Source organism: Schistocerca piceifrons, chromosome 1 (assembly GCF_021461385.2).
Source record: "Schistocerca piceifrons isolate TAMUIC-IGC-003096 chromosome 1, iqSchPice1.1, whole genome shotgun sequence".
NCBI classification, from domain to species: domain Eukaryota; kingdom Metazoa; phylum Arthropoda; class Insecta; order Orthoptera; family Acrididae; genus Schistocerca; species Schistocerca piceifrons.
Genome location: NC_060138.1, coordinates 648,077,321 through 648,101,497, shown reverse-complemented (window position 1 = coordinate 648,101,497; position 24,177 = coordinate 648,077,321). Strand labels below are relative to the sequence as shown.

The 24,177-nt window shown below is 38.7% G+C and overlaps 1 protein-coding gene across 4 annotated transcripts in view; it reads right to left on the bottom strand.

Annotated features, from left to right (window-relative positions):
• Positions 1-24,177, bottom strand: part of LOC124805170 (AMP deaminase 2) — a 467,688-nt gene that overhangs the window by 13,923 nt on the left and 429,588 nt on the right. For all 4 annotated transcript variants that reach the window (XM_047265658.1, XM_047265667.1, XM_047265673.1 and 1 more), the window contains 2 exons: positions 18,550-18,670; positions 8,648-8,821 (listed from right to left, as the gene is read on the bottom strand). In XM_047265658.1, the coding sequence (XP_047121614.1) occupies positions 8,648-8,821; positions 18,550-18,670 (295 nt within the window). The remainder of the gene's footprint in view (positions 1-8,647; positions 8,822-18,549; positions 18,671-24,177) is intronic.

Sequence of the window (24,177 nt, the reverse complement as noted above, 5' to 3'; positions counted from 1 at the left end):
CACATCAATGACTTTGAATGTAACAACATCATAATATATCACTTCAAGACAAATAGAGTCCTGTATTTAAAAATGTAAGTAAATATTTTCTTTCAAAAATATCTATTCATTTAAATGTATGTGAAGCTACAAAGAGAGGATTAACAGAAACTATTCAGTATGGTACAGAAGGGGGTCCATGTCCATTTTCATTTCAATGTTTAAGATTTTTAATGCCCTCCCTTCAAAAATTAATTATCTAATGGGTGATGAGCTCTTTTTTTTTTTTTTTTTTTTTTTTTTTTTTTTTTTTTTTTTTTTTTTTTTTTTTTTTAAAAAAAAAAGAAACTTAATTTGGTTTCTACCACAAGGGCCTTTCTACACTGTAGAAGAGTTCCTGAACCACAAAGCATTCTATTCATGTACCTGTAACACTCAGATACACGTGTGCTTGATGTGATTTATGTTGAGGGAATATTGTCTCAGTCCAAGAGTTCATCCACCAGTGCTGCTTCATGCAGTCACAGGCTTTTGTCTTAAAAAAAAAATGGAATCAGGGCTGAATGCATCCCTGAAAAGATACACATTGGGAAGAAGTACAGTGTAACAATAATGTTCACTTGTTGAACATACTGTGTTCCAAGATTTGGAGGTCAGTACATACATGCAACATTATGCTTTGCCACACCCATAAGACCTGGACCACAAAACAATAATGTTTGACACTGTTTCTGGCAGCATTATGTATTCCTATCTCTTGCCATATGAGGGTACATTCAAAATCACTACTCAGACCGAATCTGTTCTAACCTGAGAAGAGCATACAATTTGATTCCTCAGTGGTCCAGCCCATGTGCTGTTAGCAACATCACAAACAATGCCACCTATGTGTAGGTGTTAAAGGGACAACAAAATCGTTGTAGGGAAGAGAGACCACCTCCATGCAGTTGCTATGCCACTGTGGGGTGTGAGACTGTGTGCCCTTGCAGTCCTGTTAAATGTGGTTGGAAGTCACATGTTGTTTGATGTGGGTCCCTTCTCAGATGTTGCACAACTTAGCAGTCATCTGCTGCTGTAGTTCACCATAGTCTACCACCTTCTCTTCTTAAGGCAGCAGTTCCTGTAGTTCAAAATGCTCCTCAAGCACATAAAATAACGCTGTGAGCAATACCAAAGTCCAGGGCAGCTGTGAGCAATACCAAAGTCCAGGGCACATTCATCATACTTCATCCTCCTTTCAATTTCCCAGTGATTCATCCCTGTGTGTAGTCATCCAGATATTGTCTCTGGGCAACACTTTAATGAAGAATACCACTATGGTGTGCTGTAACTGCTTATTGATCGACACTCCCACACCCTTTTTTTTCCAAATGTCATGTGTTGCAGGGGCAGCCCCATTTGGCACTATAGTCACACTGACTTCACGCCAAGTGACATCCAGCTTTCTATGCCTGACTAAGAGATCTCGGGTAACATGCTACCACACTTCATTCATTTCCATTGAGTTGTTCATATGTTGTGTTACTTTATCTATCTTGTCCTTAAGTTCTGCAGAGCAGTGTACCATAGAATGTAACCACAATGAACTAATGAACTTTTAAACACAGGTCTCCTGCAGTATATTCACAACATGAATCACCTCAATATGTAATAAATAAATAGATAGATAGATAAGTAAAGAAACAAGATTGAGTAATCATACTACAGAAGTGTAGGACAAAAGCTAGAGTTTACACATATAGTTAAGGAATAGATGCAACATCTACTTCTAGTGTAAGTGGCAAGAGTATGAAGTACATATGCGTAGATATTTGTACAATTGTACTTTTGTTTGTTGTTCGTTTTGTTTTAGGGTGTAAAAAACAACTAATGCCATATGAGCTCATGTCAGAACTGTAGAACACAAAGACAGAAAAGCAGTTAACAGCGACTACACATTAAGCACAATCAACGGAAGGAAAAGACAGCTAAAAACAGGGACTTGAAGAAAGATCCATAAAATATGTCATAGAGACAATGCAGGTCCTGAGCTAGAGATTAAATGTCCTTTCTCTATTGCTACAGTGAATAAAAAGTAAAATTCCAACAGCCAGTGTGTCCTTGAAAACAACCAACAACTCAGACAGCAAAGATAAATGAGAATGTAAAAAAAAAAAAAAAGGAGCATTCCATCAATCAGGAAATGGTGAACTGTCACAGGTTGAGGACAACAAGCACAAAGTGGTAGGTGATCACCACTTAAATGGTGATGGCTAAAAAGACAGTGCCCAATACACAACCTAGCTAAAATGATCTCCTCGAAGCGAGAGGGCTGATAAGAGGTTGGTCACACTGCTGGGAGAGGTTTAATTCCCTGGGGCTTGTTCCCATGAATGCAAGACGAGTGGTGATGCTAAAGTGACACCATTTGCTGACAGATAGCGACACAGAGATCATCTGAGGAAATGGAAGAGATAGGGGGCCAAAATAGGAGGCCTGCAGCCTTGGCAGCAGTGTCAGCGCCCTCATTTCTCATAAGACCAACACGACCAGGGATCCACATAAACATCACGGTGGATCCATCAAGAGTAGCAAGTAAAAGCTTTCCTGAATCTGTTGCATCAAGGGACGGACGGTGCACACCACACAGAGGCACTGAAAGATCCAAATGACACAATTGAAAAGACTATGTCACTGGTTGTTCAGCGTGGCCTGATACAGGGTGAAGAGCTTTCCTGTAAATGCTGAGCAGTGTTCCAGAAGCTGATACTGAAAACCGTTGGTGCCAATGATGAAGTCACATCTGACACCATGGTCAGTCTGAGTGCCATCAGTGTACACAAAGGTACTATTGCAAAGTTCTGTGTGAATGTCAAGAAACTTACGGCCATAGAGTGAGTCTGGAGTAGTGTCCATAGGAAGCAAATGCAGTCCAAGGTGAATGTGGCCCACCGCACAATGCCAAGATGGTGAAGGGTTCACATCCATTAGGAAAACGGTAGATAGTGTGAAGTTAAGCTGCTGGAGCAGTAGCTGAAAGTGAGCTGCAGGAGGTAACAGAGAAGAAGGATGCACTCTGTACTAGCAGTCAAAGGAGTCATTGAAGAAGGAGGCATAGTATGTGTGGCCAGGCACAGCAGACAAATGGCATGGGTATCTGCTGAGGAGCATATCATGTTAGTACGACAGTAATAGTTCAGCAGCCTCTGCACAGACTTCCAATCGGGCTAGTGTAAAAGGCACCAGTGGCCAAACCCATGCCATGATGGTGGATTGTATTGATGCAACATAAGATGGAAAGATGTGCAGATGCATAAATGAAACACCCAGAGTCTAGTTTTGAATGGACAAGAGATCAGTACAAATGGAGGAGGGTGACCTAATCTCCTCCCCAGGAAGTACCATTGAGGACACACAGGACATTGAGGGACTGGGCATTGTGGGTGGCTAGGTAAGACATGAGGGAGGACCAAGGAAGTTTCCTACTAAGCATGAGCTCAAGGAATTTTGTAGTTTCAATGAACAGAAGAGCAACAGGTGCAAGATGTAAAGATGATGGAAGATACCCAATGTGCCATCAGAAATTCATACAAATGGTTTTGTCAGTGGAAGAGCGAAAGCCAGTGTCGATGCTCCACGAGTAAAGGTGATGAAGACAATGCTGAAGATGCAGCTCAAATAGAAAGTCTGTCGAGAACTGCAATTGATTGCAAAATCATTGACAAAAAGGGAGCCAGATATGCCCAGCAGGAGACAGGGCATAATAAGGTTTATGATGATAGTGAAGAGGATGATGCACAGGACAGAACTCTGAGGCACAGCATTTTCCTGAATAAAGATGTCTGATAGGGTAATACCCAGACATACCTTGAAAACTCTGACTTTTAAAAATTCCCAAAGGAAACAGGGCAGGCGACCTCAGTAGTCCCATGTGTAGATAGTACAGGGGATACCAGTTCTCCAGCATGTGACGTAGGCTTTCTCCAATTCAAAAAGCATGGTCACAGTCTTGTATTTTCACAAAACACCATTCATAGCAAGGGTTGACAACCTCATGAGATGGCCAGCTGCAGAATGGTATGCTCAAAATCCACATTGTGCAGTGGTTAGTAAATTGTGAGAATCAAGCCTCCATACCAGGCAGGCACGAGTCATATGCTCCATCACCTTGCCAATACATATGGTGAGAGAAATGGGGTGGTAGCTAAAAGGAAGGTGATTATCCTTACGGGATTAGGGATGGGTACAACAGTGGCTCATCTTAATGTCAACACTGTTCAGCCCTGGGAGGAGGACTGGGAGGAAGTGAGAGCATGGTTTAGCTTCCTCATAGTAAAAGTTGCATTGAAGCACTCATGATTCTGAGAAGACCAGGGTATTACCTGAGCCGCCTCCACTCATTTCTAATGGAGGAAAGTAGGGTGATATTGGGTGGGGCTCAAAAACTCTGCAAAATAGTGGCCCAAGGTGTTGGGGATAGCAATAGGCTACACTATGACAATCTGCTATGGTCAGGCTGAAAATTTGGGAATGGACATTGGTGGAAGTGGAACAGTTAAAATAACTAGTAAATGAAATCCAGCTAGCTTTTCTGCTACCCCGAACAATGCAATGACATTGCGCACACAACTGTTTATGAAGAATACAGTTTTCCACTGTAGGATGATTCCATGTATGAAGTGTATCACACCATGCCTCAGTCCACAAAGGGGCTGGGACATAGCATTGTAAAGAGGAAGTGCAAGGGATGGAACATTCTGCAGTGGTAATGATAACATTTGTGAGATATTCCACCTGGTCATCATAACTGGGGAAATCTTGTTCCTTGAAGGTTGGGAGTAAAGCCTCCAGTTGGCTTTAGAAAGCTGCCATTTGGTTGTGCATGGAAGTGGGGTAGGAGTCAGCAAATGGATAGCACACAGAATATGTTCACTGAAGTACATGTCAGAGAGAATGGACCACTCTAGATTTCAGGCAAGCTGGGCAGTGCACAAGGAGAGGTCCGAATGGGAATAGGTGTACGTGGAGTCTGAAAGGAACATGATCTGTGTTAAGACAAATGAGGTTAAGTTAACCTCAGGTCAGCCAAGAGGGCACACCTCTGACAGATTCTGGGAGAGCCCCAAAGGGGATGGTGCACATTAAAGTCACCGAGCAGCAAAAAGGGGTGAGGGAGTTGTAAATGGTACGAAGGGAAAAGGTGAAGTGAGGAAGGAAAATGTGGACTGGAACAGTCTGAAGGTGGGTAGTCAGGAAGATGGTTTGACTACAAATGTCATACCAGATGAGCAGCGCGATTTCCCCATTATATGGAATGCTGTCCTAAGGACGAAGGTCAAAGTGGAGCAGAAAGAAATGTGAGAGGTCAAAGCAGTAATAAAGATGCAATTTTGTTTCTTGGAAGCAGAGATGCTGCAACTCCAAGAGCAGCTGTAATTCCTCCTGGTGGGATCTAACTCAGCAAATGTTTCATTGGAGGAGAGTCATGATGAGGAAAGCAGAGGAAGGAAAAATGAAGAGGCATCACTTCGGCAGCTCCTAAGTGGCAGTCTCCGAAGATTATCTGCTATAGGGCACAGACGCTGGAAGATACTGCTCCACAAGATCTAAAGAGGCTCAGCATTCTCCCTCTGTTGGTCTGTGGAGTCCAAGGCAGAAAAACAGTCAGCCGGATTAGGGTACCACGTGGCAACACTGTTGGAGAGGATCTCCGAATTAGCAAAGGAGAAGACCATTTATCTTTGTTTGATTTCTTGGAGTCTTTGTGGTTGGCAGATGGTGATTCAGATGTTCGTTGGCTGGAGAGAAAGTCTTTGCGAGAGTATTCCTTCTGCCCTTTCCAGCCTGCCAGTCGGGTAGCAGGTGACTTTGCCCCATGAGGTGAAAGTTTGGTGGCTTGTTGCACTGCCAGAGGAGAAGGAGATGGGAATGCTACTGTGACTCTGGTCAATTTTACAACTGTGATGCTTAATTTGAAGTTGCATGTCTGCATGGCCATGTCCTTTGTGGAGCGAAATGTAGCAAGAATGGTACTGTAGGTGCCAGATGGTAAAACAAAGGGTTTCCGACTGGCCAGAAAGTTGTGAGTGACAGTGTAAGGAACTTTTTCCTTCACCCAGATCTCCTGGAGGGCCCACTCATCAAGATATATGGGACAATCTCTGCAGGAGCCTGCATGGTCAGCATTGCAAATTGATACAGCGAGGAGAAGGAGGCAGACAATTGTCCTTGTGAGCATCCCTACCACTGGTTACACATTTGGCAGAGTGTCAACAGAACATTTGAGTGTGGATGTAACAATGACACAGTAGCAACACATCAGGTTCAGAATGTATGGTCAGATAATTTTATAGCCTGCTTTGATCTTTGATGGAAGCACAACACTATCAAACATGCGAAAAAGAGTGTGTGTCGGCACTAAGGATGCATCGATCTTTTTTAACACCCGATGGACTGGAATGACACCCTGATCAGAGGAAAGTTTGAATTTTTGCCTCTGTCAGACAATCAAGCAGCCTGGTGTAAATAACACTATGTGAAGAACAGGATAGCATTGGAGGAGTGAAGCTGCAAGCTTGAGAATCAGAAACAATCTCCAAAAGCAAAGCGCCAATGCATAAATGAGAGCAGGATTTTACAGGGCTGGCAATTGCATGAACACCTTTCTGAAAGATAAATGGATTTACCATAAAAAAGGATTGACCGTCTTCAGTAAGTGCCAATGCATAAATGAGAGCAGGATTTCACAGGGCTGGGAATTGCATGAGCACCTTTCTGAAAGAGAAACGGATTTACCATAACAAAGGATTGACCGTCTTCAGTACGTGAAACCATGAGGAACTATGGTGCAGCTGGGAGGGTCTTTGAATCATTAGTCTCATTCCGTTTACATTTAATATGCATAGATTGTGAAGAAGATGCTTGGCTCATTGCAAGAACCCCCCCCCCCCCCCCCCTCATGATTGCCAGTGTCTCCGATGGCATGCTCTGTCCAACTGGGGGCCCTCCTCAGAAGGGGGCGCACCTGTCTTAAGTAACTGTTCACACCTCAGGTCATACCTCACGAACACCTGACACAGGGACCAATCATCAATTTAGGAAGGTAGCAGCTCAGGGCAATCACCCCTCCCTGAGCCTGGCCTTCACCAGGGGGTATGTGCAGACCCTACCTGTTGACCCGGGGCTGGGAATTACACATTACCCAGTCACCTCTTATGCATCAGGTGCATGAGCTGGCCTTTAGGAGTGCGCGGGGAGCAAGAGGAATAGGGGAACCTCAAATGCTGAAGCAGAGGGAAGACGGGAGAAGTAGAATGAAGAAAGGAAAAAAGAACGAAGAAAGGAAAAAAGAACGAAGAAAGGAAAAAAGAACGAAGAAAGGAAAAAAGAACGAAGAAAGGAAAAAAGAACGAAGAAAGGAAAAAAGAACGAAGAAAGGAAAAAAGAACGAAGAAAGGAAAAAAGAACGAAGAAAGGAAAAAAGAACGAAGAAAGGAAAAAAGAACGAAGAAAGGAAAAAAGAACGAAGAAAGGAAAAATGAATGAAGAAAGGAAAAAAGAATGAAGAAAGGAAAAAAGAATGAAGAAAGGAAAAAAGAATGAAGAAAGGAAAAACGAATGAAGAAAGGAAAAACAAATGAAGAAAGGAAAAACGAATGAAGAAAGGAAAAACGAATGAAGAAAGGAGAAACGAATGAAGAAAGGAAAAAAGAATGAAAAAAATTGCAAAGGCTGGGGCCCCTTGGTAGCCAAGCATGAACTCGCCAAAGAGTGGTGAGCCTCATGGCAGGGGAAGGGGTGAGGGTGTACAATTGTGCTAGTAACCAACTAAGAGTACCTCATATCAATATGAGACATTGAAATCAGGCTGAGACTGGTTTTTCAGATTAAAACATCATCCAGACATCAATACTGATCTTGGACATCAGATACTCCTCCTACAGACAAATGCACTGCAAGTAGGGTTAAGGAGAAGAAAAAAAAAGTGTAGAAGAATAACTGACACAGTAAGTTTAAAGAGGGCACAAAAATGGGTTATATTTTCACAGTGCCTGGAACACTCACATATACTGCACCAGGAGAACCAATGAAACAACATATGTCTATGAAATCCAATTTTACATTTTTATTGGCATCAAATGAAAGGAGAGAGCTTTTTATTGCTCACTGCTTAGAAACCATATACAGTTCACTTTTCAGCTCAGCGCTGTAGAAATAATGGAAAAACCTGGACATATCAAGCAGTCAGGAAGCATCAGTTGGTCCCATTAGCTGTATCAAAGAGACAAGGGTCAATAGATACAACTACTTCACACGTTCACATGCACGTGCATGCATGCGCACCCCCCCCTTCCCCCCCCCCCTTCCACACACACACACACACACACACACACACACACACACACACACACACACACACATACACACACACACCTGCGCGTGCGTGCCGGACGGAGAGAGGCGATGGAGGGAAGGCACTGACAGGGAGTGGGGTTGGGTACTGAGAGAAAGATATGGAGAGGGAAGGTGTGAGCTGGGGAAAGGGGGAGAGGGAGGGTTAGAGGGAGAGGGAGGGTTAGAGGGAGAGGGAGGGGAAGAGTGATAGGGGAATAAGTAGCTGCAGTAGGTTTTAACTTTACCATTAAAAGAAATACTGATTCCCAATCACAATCTTATACCTTTATCTTACCTTGGTGAAATGAAACTGCAGGGGGTCATCAGTGGATAGGCTTACACATAACCCACGTGCCAAGTATTCAGGCAACGGATTTCGATGGTAGTTGAGAAAAAGTGAATTGTTGCTCAGAGGTGACATGGCTATTCCAATTTGTGCTAAGTAGTACAAATACTGGAGCACTGGAACCTGGTAAAAAAAATCAATAATTACAAATAAGTACATCACAAAGTAGAGATTAGATTAGATTAGATTTACTTTCATTCCAACTGATCCGTAGTGAGGAGGTCCTCCAGGATGTGGAACATGTCAGAAAAACAACAATACATGACAAATATTTAAACTAAAACAAATAAGCTAATGTACCATTCCACAGGTCCCAAGTGGAGTGATCGTCATTTTTTAATGAACACTAAGAGTCATTTTACAAATACTATTGCACTGAATTTAAAATAAAAAAGTTTTATATTTATTTATAAGGTAAGAAACATGTAATACAACTACTGTAATACTTATTTACAATGAACACATTACTGCACTGAAATGGTGCAGAAGTTAGATTATACTTACACACACACACACACACACACACACACACACACACAAATTTTCAGTGAACACATTACTGCACTGAAATTGTGCAGAAGTTATGTTGTACTTATATACAAATCAGTTGGTTTTCCTCAGAAATTCATCAATGGAGTAGAAGGAGTTGGCCACCAATAAATCCTTTAGGCTTCTCTTAAACTGAATTTCATTGGTTGTTAAGCTTTTTATGGCTGCTGGCAAGTTATTGAAAATGTGTGTTCCTGAATAATGCACACCTTTTTGTACAAGACTAAGTGACTTTAAATCCTTGTGAAGATTATTCTTATTTCTAGTATTGATTCCATGAATTGAGCTGTTGGTTTGAAAAAGTGATATATTTTTAATGACAAATTTCATTAAGGAATAAATATATTGGGAAGCTGTAGTTAGTATCCCTAGTTCCCTAAACAGGCTTCTGCAGGATGTTCTTGAGTTCACACCACATATAATTCTTACTGCACGTTTTTGTGCCCGGAAAACTTTAGCTTGGCTTGATGAATTACCCCAGAAAATAATCCCATATGACATTATGGAATGAAAGTAAGCATAGTATGCCAGCTTTTTCATTTTTATATCCCCTATGTCTGACAAAATTCGCATTGCAAACAGAGATTTGTTAAGACGCTTCAGCAGTTCTGTGGTGTGCTCCTCCCAGTTGAATTTATTATCAAGCTGTAATCCCAAGAATTTAACACCGTCCACTTCTTCTATCTTCTTGTCATCATATGTTAGACATATACTCTTGGGACACCCCTTACAAGTTCTGAACTGCATGTAGTGTGTTTTTTCAAAGTTTAGTGACAAAGAATTGGCTAGGAACCAGTGATTAATGTCTACAAATATTTTATTGGCTGATCTTTCTAAGACTACACTTGATTTGCTATTTATTGCAATGTTTGTATCATCAGCAAACAAAACAAACTTGGCATCTGGTAATGTTACTGATGAAAGGTCATTGATATACACAAGAAAAAGTAAGGGCCCCAAAATGGAACCTTGTGGGACCCCACATGTAATTAGTTCCCAGTTGGATGATGCCTGATAGCTTGATACATGTCTCTTTCCTAATAACACCCTTTGTTTCCTGCCAGAGATATAAGATTTGAACCATTTTGCAGCATTTCCTGTTACACTATAATATTCTAGTTTACTTAAAAGGATATTGTGATTTACACAGTCAAATGCCTTTGACAGATCACAAAATATACCAGTTGCCTGCAATTTTTTGTCTAATGAATTAAGTACATTTTCACTGTAAGTGTAGATAGCCTTCTCAATATCAGAACCTTTTAGAAATCCAAACTGTGACTTTGACAGTATGTTATTTGAGATAAGATGGTTATAAAGACGACTGTACATTACTTTTTCGAAAATTTTTGAGAATGCTGGCAACAGTGAAATTGGACGGAAATTTGATGCTATTTCTTTATCTCCCTTCTTAAACAGTGGCTTAACTTCAGCATATTTCAGCCATTCGGGAAATATTCCACTGATAAACGACTGGTTACACAGATAGCTTAATATGTTACTTAGCTCAGAATCACATTCTTTAATTAACTTTGTTGATATTTCATCATACCCACTAGATGTTTTTGATTTTAAAGATTTTATGATGGACGTTATTTCTGTTGGGGTAGTGAGGGTCAAATTCATATTATGGAAGTTACTTGAAATGTCTGGTCTAAGGTAATCCATAGCAGCATCTACCGAACCTGACAACCCCATCTTTTCAGTAACAGTTATAAAATGTTTGTTAAAAAGTTCTGCAACACTATACACATCTGTCACCAATGCATCATTTACTCTTAATGCTATTTGTTCCTCTTCATGTCTGGTTCTACCGGTCTCCTCCTTCACTATATCCCATATTGTCTTTATTTTGTTATCTGATATGACTATCTTTTCCTTGTAATATATTTGCTTTGACATCCGTATTACAGTCTTTAATATTTTGCAGTATTTCTTATAATGTGCTATAGCATCAACATTGGAAATGTTTCGGATTGACAGATACAGTTTTCTTTTTGTTTTACAAGATACCCCTATTCCTCGAGTAATCCATGGCTTCTTTGTAGACTTTGCTCTAACCTTGGTAAGTTTTGGGGGAAAGCAGTGTTCAAATAAGGTAAGCACTTTATTAGCAAAAATGTTATATTTTTCATTCATGCCATGAGCACTGTAAACATCAGTCCAGTGAATGTCTCTGAGGAGTGTCCTAAAATAATCAATTTTTGGCTTACTGATTACCCTCTTGAGCTCAGATTTAACAGATTTTATATCCTGTTCAGTATTAACATTTAACAGAAGGAACTGCATGTCATGGTCTGAGAGGCCATTGACTATTGGTTTTGTAATATAATTTTGTTCATTTGACTTTTCTATAAAGATATTATCAATGGCTGTTTGTGAGCAAGTGGTTATCCTAGTGGGGAACTTTACTGTGGGAATTAAGTTGAATGATAGTGTTACTAACTCAAATAGGTTCTTATTGGGAGAGTCTTTAAGGAAATCTACATTGAAATCACCAGCAACCACTATTTCTTTGTTTTTGGTTGTTAAATGGGCCAGTACAGCTTCAAGGTGGTTTACAAACAGATTAAAGTTACCTGCAGGTGCTCGATATACACTTAATATTATGAAAGATTTTTTGTGAAAATCTAATTCTGTTGCACATGCTTCCATATGCTGTTCTAGGCAAAATTTATGAATGTCTATGTTCTTAAATTTATGACAGTTCCTGATGAATGTGGCAACTCCTCCTTTCTCCATTTCTGATCTACAATAGTGAGATGCTAACCTAAACCCTGTAACACTTAAAAGTTCTATACCAGTGGTCACATGATGTTCAGAGAGGCAGATTATGTCAGCTGGGTTTGAAGACTCTAATTCATCTATGCAGATAGTTAATTCATTAATTTTATTTCTCAGTCCTCGAATATTTTGATGCAATAAAGATAGCTGACATTTCACATTGACTGACTTAAAATTGGATGGAGTTAAAATATCTGCTGACAGTTGAAAATTCTTAACCAATGGCTGTTTATGTTGATGTAATAAGCTGGAATTATGTTTTTTGATTTCTTTCTCAAACTGAAGGTTTGTCTCAGTTCTAACCTCTCTTAAAATTTGTTTTCTTTCTGTCCTCCCTACCCTAAAAAAGGGTCTTTTCTGAATCCTATAACCACTGGTATTTTACCACTCATGACAGTGCCTCCCCCCTTTAACTTTCCTGCTATTTCCCCAGCCAATTTACCCTTCCCCTTCCTGTTGAGGTGAAGGCCATGCCTAGTATAATCCCACCTACTGACAGAATCAACATGAACCACACCAATGTGTGACCCCGCACCCGACATGAGCAGCCGTTCCAGCTCCAAATTAACTCTCTTGACAGAAGAGTTCAAATGAGGTCGGTCATGGCGCCCAAGAACAGATACAAACTCAACACTGGTATGCCTCGATGCTGATGCAATCTTCGCCAGGTCACACTCTATGCTGTACCCAGGATCTCTGTCAATACTGTTACCTGCCCCACCCACTATAACCACGGTGTCATCCTTAGTGAAATCTTTGCAAAGTGATCCTAAATCCTCTGTCACCTGCTCCAGACCAGCACTAGGTTTAAAAAAATTGGTGACCTGGTATTCTGATCCTAGTTCATCCTGCAAGAGTTGGCCAACACCTCTTCCATGGGAACTACCTAACAACAACACTTTCTTTCTCTTTACTGATTTCCCTACATTCTTACTTTTCAATTTGCTGCTGAAAGTTTGTTGTGCCCTGTCTACACCTGTAACTGCTTGAGGCTCACCAGCTTCTAACTGAAGCAACAGGTCAAATCTATTTTCCACATTCACCATAAAGCTGTCAGACAAACTTCTAGGCCTGTTCCTCCTGTTGCCTGTTGCCACTTCCCACCTCTCTTTACCCTTCTCCCTCCTTAACCTGTCAAGATCTCCCCTGGCCTTGTCTAACTCAGCCTGAAGGGCAGCAATTTTCCCCTCCTGTTCCAGTATCTTCCTATCTCTACTACAAATCCTACAAAACCACTGATGAGTCTCATTTACTTCCCCTATTCCCACGCCACTACAGTCACCCACATGGAAAAAACTACAGCACCCATCACACCAAAGCCCCGACCTAACAATTCTACGGCAAGTCAAGCACTTTTCACTCATGATAAACGTAATAATTTATTAAGAATAAGTCAGTTAAATTACAGATAAACACGAAAATATGGTTACACAAATTTGGCCTATACGCAACTGTGTGTAAACAAAAACAAAAGTGCAAAGTTTCTGAAACAACAAGTTAAACTTTACGCTACTTTCTGAAACAACAAGTTAAACTTTACGCTACTTTCCGGAAATGCTAGTTAAATAATGAAGAGGTACGCTAAGTTAAATTGCTGGAGAGAGCAAGGAACAACTAAACGAAATTCTATAGATTTGCTGCAGCAGAACGTAAACAGAAAATACGACTGTACGGTCTTTTCGCGTTTTCTGCTAATTACGTAATGAGAAATGAAACCTTTAATGGTACACTTAAACGGCACACTAATACACTTATTTACCACGTAATCAGTACTAATCTATGTGTTTTATAATCTAAAATAACTTATCTTTACGAGAACACCAAACCTCGCGCTAGTCGCTTGGCTGCAGGGCTGCAGGTTTGACTCACTTACAGATTAAGCCAGTTATTATTAGTGAAATCACTACACCAATTAAAGACTTTTGGAGCATTTATTGTCAGGATGCCTCAACATATGATAACTTGTAGAGTCGCTAAAATGATTACTGATCATGGTTCACTATTTTTGGTGAGGGTATTGAATATTACACATTTCTCTTAATGGTATGTTGAAATCACAATGAGAGAGAGAGAGGAGAGGCTGGCTAGTACTCATTAAAAGTTATAAGGCACCTCTCCCATGTTACTAAAAAAAAAAAAAAAAAAAAATCACCGCATTCTCAGCTTTTGCATGATAACTGTTGGTGTCATCTAAAACAACACATTACAAAAGCAATATAAATATTGACTCCAATCATAGTAACTTATAAATGGAGTACCTCACTGAAAATCCCCTGATACATGTATGATATCACTTACTAGATAGCAGAGAGTTTGGGCAGAGGCACGTTCATTTCAGCTCAAATGCTTTTTTTGATTTTATCTATGTATGGTTTAAGGTGCTTCCAGTTGCAAATAACATAGATATCTCTACAACAGATACAAGGCAGCAACGTAGGAGGATCAGCCAGATTCAGGCAGTCAGATTCATTGCAATGTAGCTGCTCAGGACTGTAACCAGATGTGACCATTGCCAGTAAAGCCCGCCCGGCTAACCATGCAGTCTAACGCAGTGCTTCCCAAGCAGAAAGGCATGCGGTCTCTGGCTCGAATCCACCCAGTGGATTAGTGTCAAGGTCTGGTGCGCCAGTCAGCCTGTGGATGATTTTTAAGTTGGTTTTCCACCTACCTCGGTGAATTCCGGCTGGTTTCCCTTATTCTGCCTCAGTTACACTATGTCAGTGATTGCTGCATGAACACTGTCTCCATGTACACGTACACCATCATTGCTCTACCATGCAAACATTTGGGGTTTCACTCATCTGGTATGAGACATTCCCGGTGGTGGTGGCGGTGGTGGTGGTGGTGGGGTGGAAGGGGGGGGGGGGGTCCACTGGGGGCTGAACCACACAATAACCCTGGGTTCGGTGTGGGGTGGTAGAGAGATGGGTGGGCTGCTGTGGCCTGATGTTGGGTTGTGAATCACTGACAGCTACAGCAGGATGAAGCCTTTGCATCATTTCTGGGGCCCCGGTTTAATACACAAAACACAATAACCAGTTAACTTTTGTTTCCATCATAATTCTCTAACTTGATTGATATCACGACAACATTGCAATTCACCAACTATTACACGCAGTAAGTTTTATAAGGGTAGAAATATTGTCATACATGGATCCTCAAGAATGTAGTTCATAAATTTATAAGAATTATCTTGCAACTATGAGCAGAAAAAAATCCTGATGTAATAATTTGCTCGAATAAACACACTTCTTACTGATGAACAGAGATATATAATGCCTAACCACACAAAAAAAGTGAAACATGAGCTCTACATTGTACATGATAGTGTACTTCCTATGAATGAAACATTTTAATCTCCAGTAGTATTGCTGAAAATTGCTAGCCACAGATGAAGTCAATGCAAAAAGCAGTAAAGTAATGGTGAGCTTTTAAATTTTTACTATCAATTCTTGTAGCATAAATTAATACAATTTGCTCAACAGGTTTTACCCATAAAGAGACTGAGAAATGATTCTGATGTCCGTAAAAAATATTGGATTGAATGTTATTCAACTCATTCTCTGGGCATTCATCTTTTTGGTTTCAAAAGAGAATCATGGTTGAAATTCCCACATTTCTTGAGCAACTGCACTTAATGAAACAACACATATTACAGTTTTAAAAGTACTCCCTCTAAACAAGTGTATATTTGTAAAAGCCCAAATGCCTTTCTTATGTTCTGCCACATCATTGTTGTTGACTCCTAGAAATAGTCAAATCTGAGGAAATAGTACAGTGAGGAGTAACAACTTTACTTCATTTCAGGCCGACAAAGGGCCCGGCCACATTAGGTTAACCATATATTTCTCTTTTCCTTCATCCTTCTCCAAAACTCTTTCATATTCTCAGAATTAGCTCTTTTCCTCTCACCCAACCATTTGGCTCCTGTTTTTATTCTGTTTGTGTTACCTTCCTGAAAACGTTAGAATTTTTTTATTTCTAGTCTGTATTGCCTCTGTACAGTAAGGTCTCCTGTTCAAGCTGTATTTGTACTAAGTGTTTCTTTGTCTTCCCTCCCCCACCCATTTTCTTTGTATTTTTTCCTATTTAGTATTTGGATCTTCTTTGTTAATCTGCCTTCTTTCAGTTTCTCTACGGTCACATTGTGTGTAACAACTTTTCCTGGTATTATCTGTTATTAAAGGGCCAATGAGTACATTTCCTTACATTGTCTCAAAACCCAATTGCCTTCTTTGTTCTTGATTGGACTTAAAGTTTTTCTCAAGATTCTTCTTTCTATCTTTTCCAAATCTTTCAATGCTATTTTACATCTAAATGAAAGTAATGTTTCCAACCCACAGTGGGCTTTTGGTTTTACAGCTGTGTTACATTGTCTTAATTTGTCACCTTCAGAAAAATATTTTTTTCACTTTCATATATACTCTCTCCATTTTTTCAGTTCTGATTTTAATTGCTTCTTTTTCACTTTTTATACTTATATTTTCACGCAGATATTTAAAGTTATCTGTTTTCTTGATGTTACCAGACTTGGTTTCTAAAATTATTGGTGAATTCCATTCATTGGTGATCTATTCTGCACTTTCAAAGAATGTTTGTCGATGTGCCTTTTCAATTGCCTCCTTCAGAAGTTCTAGTCTTTTCTTTGCATCCCGTGAAGTTCCATCTATTATCACAAGATTGCCTGCAAAGACCAAACAATTTATTGCTTCTTTCAATCTACCCAGCTTTACTTAGTTATTAATTTTTTGTTTTTCTTCTTCTATTATCCATTCTCTTATAACTTTTTCCACCACACAATTGAATAATAGTTTTGACAAATTGTCTGCTTGTCTGATCCCTGATACAGTTTGGAAGGGACTAGAAGTTGTTTTTACCTTCAGATACTGTATTTATAAGACTTTGTTTAGTTATTTCCGAATTTTTCCTATCTATTGCAAATTCCTTCAAGGTTTTGAGGAGAGAGTTTCTATCTGTCTAATCTTAAGCCTTTTGAAAATCAACAAATATTAGCACTACATTTTTATTTGATATTTCAGTACACATAATTATTTGTTTAAGATTTAGATTTTTCTGTGGACAGGATCTGTTCCTTCTAAATCAAGCTTGACACTCTCCAATTTGTTTACATAACTGAAGGTTTAATGTGCATTGAAGAGATGATAAGATTTTGTATGCTAAGGATAGCAAAGAAGTTCGTCTGTAATTATTATTTTATATTCTTGCAAAAATTCCAAAGGTTTCATAGATTTAATGACATTCATGACTTTTCCCGTTCTCATGTTTGAAATGGAGACTTTCACAAGAGCTCAGATTGTGATTATCATATTTTGATCCAATGAATTAAATTAATGTTGTAGTAGCATATGGAGTTCACAAACTCACTGAACACTAATTATGCAAGTTTTAATTGATGATAATGCTCCAAATAAACAAACTAAGAAAAAAATCAGAATTAAAAATTTACTTCATTTCATCACACCAAGAGATTAAGAAAACTGACCAATACATTTTAACCTGTGCCATATTAAACTCTCATATCTTCTTCACAAATCAATTATTTATCGAAGGAAGACAAGTATTAGAAGTCGATGGTTTTCTGCATCCAAATCATTAGCTTTGAATAATTCAATATCTGCAAAATATGTTGATAAATGCAGAAAAACTGCAGCCCCACTATATTTTACAGGTTCCACACCAGTTATACAGTAAAGACTGTCAATAAAAAACCTAAATTGAAGTTATAAATTACTGCAATGTTTACAGTATCAACAGGAAAATCCAACTGAGAAAACTGTTAATCTACAAGGAGACAGAATAACTGTTTAGTACCTTATTTCAGGAGGACAATTTCCTAGTATTGCCACAGAAACACTTAAAAGTAGCAAATATTATACCTAGTATTTATAACTTGTATGTTCCTGGCTCAGGAGGAAATTTTGATTGTTGAGATAGGATTGAAAAGAACTTTTTATCACTCCAACCCTATGTCCTGCCTTGTTTGTTTCCCTTGTTCTCATAACAGGTGGGTCAGGTCAGGTCCCTCTCAAACTTTCAAACTTTTCGCAACCAATCCCTCTTTCCTCCCTAAGAAAGGAGCATACACATTCCAAATGCTAGCAACAGTATGGTTCTACTTTTAAGTATTTTTATCAGAAATATTTAGGAATACTGCCTGCTGAAAGCAGATTATCCGTTCTGTTCCTTGTATTCCTACCTAGAGTTTCCACTGTTCAATATTTACGACAGACAGAGTGTATCTGCTCACAACCAGCAATAACAGGAACTGAACATATAATATCAACATTTTGCTTTTTTTTTATGCTGATGAAAGAATTTTATACTTCTGCAAGTTTCAGCTATAGTTTCAAATTTTTATCTGCCATGCCTTTTATTCATATTACTGATTCAGCAGCCAGTAAGCCAACGTTTCTTTTCATTATCACAATTATAAAATGTAAGATTTTACAAGCAACAGTTACATAGTAAACATGTCATTTTGAAGTGTAAACACTAACCTTTCGGAGCAATAGTCCATGTGAAATGTTTTCAGCCATCATGAAACCACATACCAGATGCTGAATAGGACCAGCTTCACCACAATGAGGTCTCAGGACAAAAGTATTTAGATCTTGTTCCCTTTAACAAAGAGTCAAGATGATGGATGTGCGACGACAATAAAATATTACAAAAAATACAATGAGCAGGTCATTTTTAAACACAAAGCAAAATATGTATAAGTTTTTCAGTACAGTGGGTGCACTCTGCATATTTTGGAACTCACACAGTTTATTATTCAAGGTTACACGGGTGATACTAGCCAACACATTTGCAGACTGTATAATTTCCTTAAGGATTATTTTATCTTGTCCACCCTTCTCATGTTAATCATAGACACTACCACCACCACCACCACCACCAGAAATTTTATGTAACAATTATCTGCCATTTAAGGCACTTCAAATGTGGTTTTTGCCATAGAATTGTTAAAGACAAGTTGTCATGTCCTCCAAGAGAAAACATGAAACGAATTTAAACAGTTGCTGGAAGTGACACTCAGGGAACTATCTGTTTCTTGAACAGCAGCAGATATTCACCATCATTTTTTGTGACATTTGCACAAATAATGCAATAAGTATAATTACAGTGTGTGAGTTTCAAAGTTCAAATCACAAAATTTATTTATTTATTTCATGTTCTGTAGGTTCAGGTAGCAAGTAAATCTCAAAGATATGGACTGTGTCAAATTGTACATAGCTTAGATTACATAAATACCATGAAAGATAAAATTTCAATAAAATATCACATTAATAACATATACCCAATTAACATTAAGTGTGTTACACAGAGGAAGGATCAGTGATACATACAGGAAGCACAGTTAAGACCAAATATTACAATAAGTAAATAAATATAAATAAATAAATACATGAATACAAAAAAAATCAGATTTTTGTATGTTTATGATAGTGCTTAAAATAAGTATTTGTAAAACAATTGTAGTTTTAGTAGTGGTATTCATTTACTGCCAAAAATTCATTGACCATATAAAATGATTTCTACATTAGGCCACTCTTTTACAATTTGAATTTTGGCTCATGCTTATTAAGGCATTCGATATACAGTTGGAGTGCATTAAACAGCTTAGTGCTGAAATAATAAACACATTTTTTAACCAGATTTAGACTCCTCAATTCAATGTTTGAACTGTTTTTGGTTCTTGTGTTGTAGTCATGAGATTTGTTGTTGTCTTTGTACAGAGAAAAGATATTTGTGAGGAGTTAGTAGGGATAACAATCTTTCGAAACAAGTGTTTCTGTGTCTATTATGAACACCAATCATCATTCTGGTAGCGCTCTCTCTCTCTCTCTCTCTCTCTCTCTCTCTCTCTCTCTCTCCCCCCCCCCCCCCCCCCCCCCCCCCCCCTCTCAAGAGGTTTATTCCCCCAGAAGTAATAGCATACGGTATTAATGAATGAAAGATGAAAGCCCTGGAATGTAACAACATATGTTATTAATAACTGAAAGATGAAAGTAGCCATGAAAACAGCGAAAACAGCAAGCCTTAATAGTATATTCTTCAGCCACAGAAGCAATAATTCATAGTGCAAATAGTGCTCAGCTGAGTCTTTCAAGAAAACAAAGAATGTGTGTTGCCAATTACATTTGCTGTCTATACATGCAACAAGAAATTATGTAGCCCAATTTCTGTTTTGGTTGGTCTCTACACTTTATGTTGATTTCTTCATTGTGCATGGAACCTCTTGTAATGGTTTTATCTGCATACAGTGAGAGAACATTAGTAGAAAACCATTTTAAAATTTGAGAGAAAACTTTGTTCATAGTTAGTTGAAGATTGTTGCTGGACAATTCATCATTGAGAATTGTAGCATCATCTGCAAAAAGGGTAAATTTACTCTTTGTATCACAACAAAAAGGGAGGTTGTTAATGAAAATAAGAAAGAGCAGCAGACGTAAAACAGAGCCTTGTGGCATAGCACATTTTAAGATCCCCCACTCAGATGAGGCAGGTTCTCTGACTGAGCCATTCAGCATTACAGTCTGTTTTGGTCCTTTATGTATGACTGAAGTCATGAAGCAATAGTATTACTACCTAAACCACATTATTCTGCCTTTTAAAGAATTTGATGGCTTACACAATTGAAAACATTCAAGAGATCACAAAACATATCTAATGTAGACTTTTTTTTGTTAATGGCTTCCAGGAATTGGTTGTTAAAAGAGAATATTGCTTGTCCAGTACAAAAACCAGCACAGAACCCAAACTGACTATTGTTGAGGGATACTGTGGCAGTTGAGATGATTATCAATCAATATGTGCACAAGGTTTTCAAGAATGTTTGAAAAGATAGTTAAAAGGGAGCTTGGAATGTAGTTTGTGACATTATTTTTACCGCCTTTTTAAACAGAGGTATTACTACTGCCAGTTTTAGTCTATCAGGAACTGTTCCTTCTTGGAGAGATGTCTGAATAAGTTGCAGTATGACTGGACTTACATATTTATAATAATATTTCAATGACTTAATTGTTCATGAGAATGGTTGAGAATTTATGAAAATTGTTGATGCCTTATAAAGTGTATGTGACCATCAATGACAGTGTGTAACAAAAATTGTTCTGTTAACACAGACAGCAAACTTTTGCAAGTGTGGTAAAATATCTGGTCTTATGCTGAAAAAAAAACTGTCTAAACTAGTTGCATGAAACTGATAACTGAAAAGACAGAAAACCACGGAGAGGTTAATGCTGCCAGCATTACACAATCCCATTTATTGCTGTTGTCTTCACAGTAATGAAAGTTCTGGCAGAACATTAATAATTTAGGAGTAAAGGAGGCCATTCACTGAATAGCAGAAGCACTGAATCATCAGAAATGCACAAAAGAGAATGGAAATCTCTCTCTCTCTCTCTCTCTCTCTCTCTCTCTCTCTCTCTCTCTCTCTCTCTGTGTGTGTGTGTGTGTGTGTGTGTGTGTGGTGTGTGTGGACACACTATAGTTTGTCAATTTCTTCTAAAAGTAAAGTTTTTACTATCTTTTGTGTGTGCCTTTCACCTGTCGACAACTCAATGTTTCTGTTATTTGGTGAGTAGTCTCTCTGACACCTTATGGTAGATAATCTTTCAGACTTTCCATACCACAAACCATTTTGTTCCCAGATCTGTACCATAACTTTCAATACAATGATCTGCAAGTGAAGTTTACTGTGAATAGTTTGTGAAAAAGCTGAAATCAGCAAACCGCAATACTGTTTGCTAAGTGGTCAAATAGATTTCTGAACCACTGGGTGAACTACAAACAAGGAAGGCCAATAACACATCTACAAACCCTACTATATCTTTTGGTAGATATCTAGGATTTGATGAACAACAGTGCTTAGATGTTGCCAGACTGGCAGTAAGTACTGGCCACATAATCTTAAAAGAAGTCATGTTTCAGTCTTCTGTTTGTACAGTGTTCGTTACTACAAGAGAATACTCCTTACTTATGTGTCATATTTAATGTCACAGATAAATCAATACTAAGTTGGCTTTATTAGGTACTATTAAGGAACTAAACTCTACACCTGCATCAGGATATCTTCTTCCAAGGATTTGATCAGTACTATGGTATGAGTGCCCAAGACATTTCTCTTTCATTTCTGAAGGAAGGAGCTAGCATTCTGAGAGCCAGCATTAGGTTTTTTTTTCCAGTTATATATACAGAGCGATTCAGGAGGACTGTCACATAATTTATGAGATGATTCTACAAGTGAAAATAAACCAATAAAGTTATATGGACATCTGGACACTTTTCGATTATTAAAGAACTGGAGCGGGTTTAAGACTACACACACCCATGAATGACTATGAAGGCAAGTGTAAATATCACTTACTGAAATGCTGTGTTGGCACTGTGGTGGACAGAATAATGGCGGGACAGATGACTGATCTATTCTAAAAGAGGTCCTCAAGGAAGATGGCAAAATGAATTGCCAAAGTAAACATTAGCCTTGATGATCACAAAGAAAACATGGACAAAGAAATCCACAAATAAAAAACATATGAAACTACTGGAAAGCTGGTGCATCAATTTTTGAAGAAGATACCATGTTCAGGATCGGAGGTAACTATAATAGTGACAATCAAAATAAAAATGATGTCATTAACAAACCACAACAATGTTGTGAATGCTCAAGTTCAATCCAATGTCAGGAGAATACCATATTTTCCTACATACTTTGTAGAAGAAAACATGCTTCAGTGGAGGCAGTTCACTGTCCTTTACATCAGGATGACATAAAGTCCATCATGTATTTATAAAAAGCTTTTAGAGGTGTCATTCCAAACGGCTGGAATGAAATCCGGAAGATTAAATTTGTGTCAGGGTATATACAGGGTGACTCAGCACTGAAGTGTCAGAAAATTGTTCAACATATGACAACCTCAAAAAGGCATTCCTAGCCAAGTACAAGTCAAAGGCTCATTGGAAAAGCTACAGAAAAAAGTGTTTAACACTCCTGCAGACAATGTGAAGCAAGGCACAATACCATGAAAAATATTTGAATAAAACTAAGCATTGGAACCAATAAATGGCACCCACTGACGTGTTAACAATACTTAATGGAATGCTTGTGCTTCATATCAGGGAAAAGCTAATTACTCGTTTGACCATGATGTGGATGGGTTTTTACCACTGTCAAGATGATTGACCTCCTTTAAGAACATAGATGAAGTTCTGAAGGCAATGTCCACACATTACATGATGGTTTGCGAGCATGAGCAATATTCCCATTATAATTCACAAAATCTACAGTCGTCACTGATGTCACAAAATACACGCAACAAGTATCTAAATAACAATAATGAAAACAAACACAACTCAAGGAAATAAAACAGCGGTGGAAAAATAAGCACACTGGGGATTACACCCTGGCAGTAACTCTAGACACAACTATCAGGCTCATGGGTTAAACCAACCTACAGATCATGAGCATCAGGAAAACTAATTTTGTTCGTACAAAGTGGCCTCACTGCAATGATCAAAAGTGAGGTGAGGGCCACAGATGTCAAGCACTTATTACTATATACCGAATTTGTTGCCAGGCATGATGATTTACAAGCCATTGCTGAAGACTATCCGCAGTTAGAGCAAAAACAATAAGTGATTGGCTGTAGCTATACAAAACTGAAGAAACTGACATGACACATGACAGCAGTTGTTAATTTTGAAGCAGAAATAAAAATAGTTTCTTCTATCCTTTTCAGACAACTTACTGAGCATAAAAAGGTGCTAAAATCTACCTACTAGTGCATGCAGAATTCTAGGTAACATACGCACACGAAGTAAAGCTGGAAACTTAGAAACTTGTCTGGTGGTAAAACTTTATGAACAGGATGTGTGACCCACCTTCCTATTAGTCGACAACCTGGTTGCAAATTGTACACTAAGCATTGGTTCCATTGCAGAAACTGACACTATAATAGACTTTCTCTGCAGGAATATTGGTTTTATACCCTGGAGGCCTTAGTGTGAAGGTATAGTTATTAACTTCAGATGAAGGCTTTGGCCAATTCTGTATGCAGATAAAGGTACACACAGTGGGGACTACTCCCAGATTCAGAAGCCTTAGCACCTCAGATGCCTGC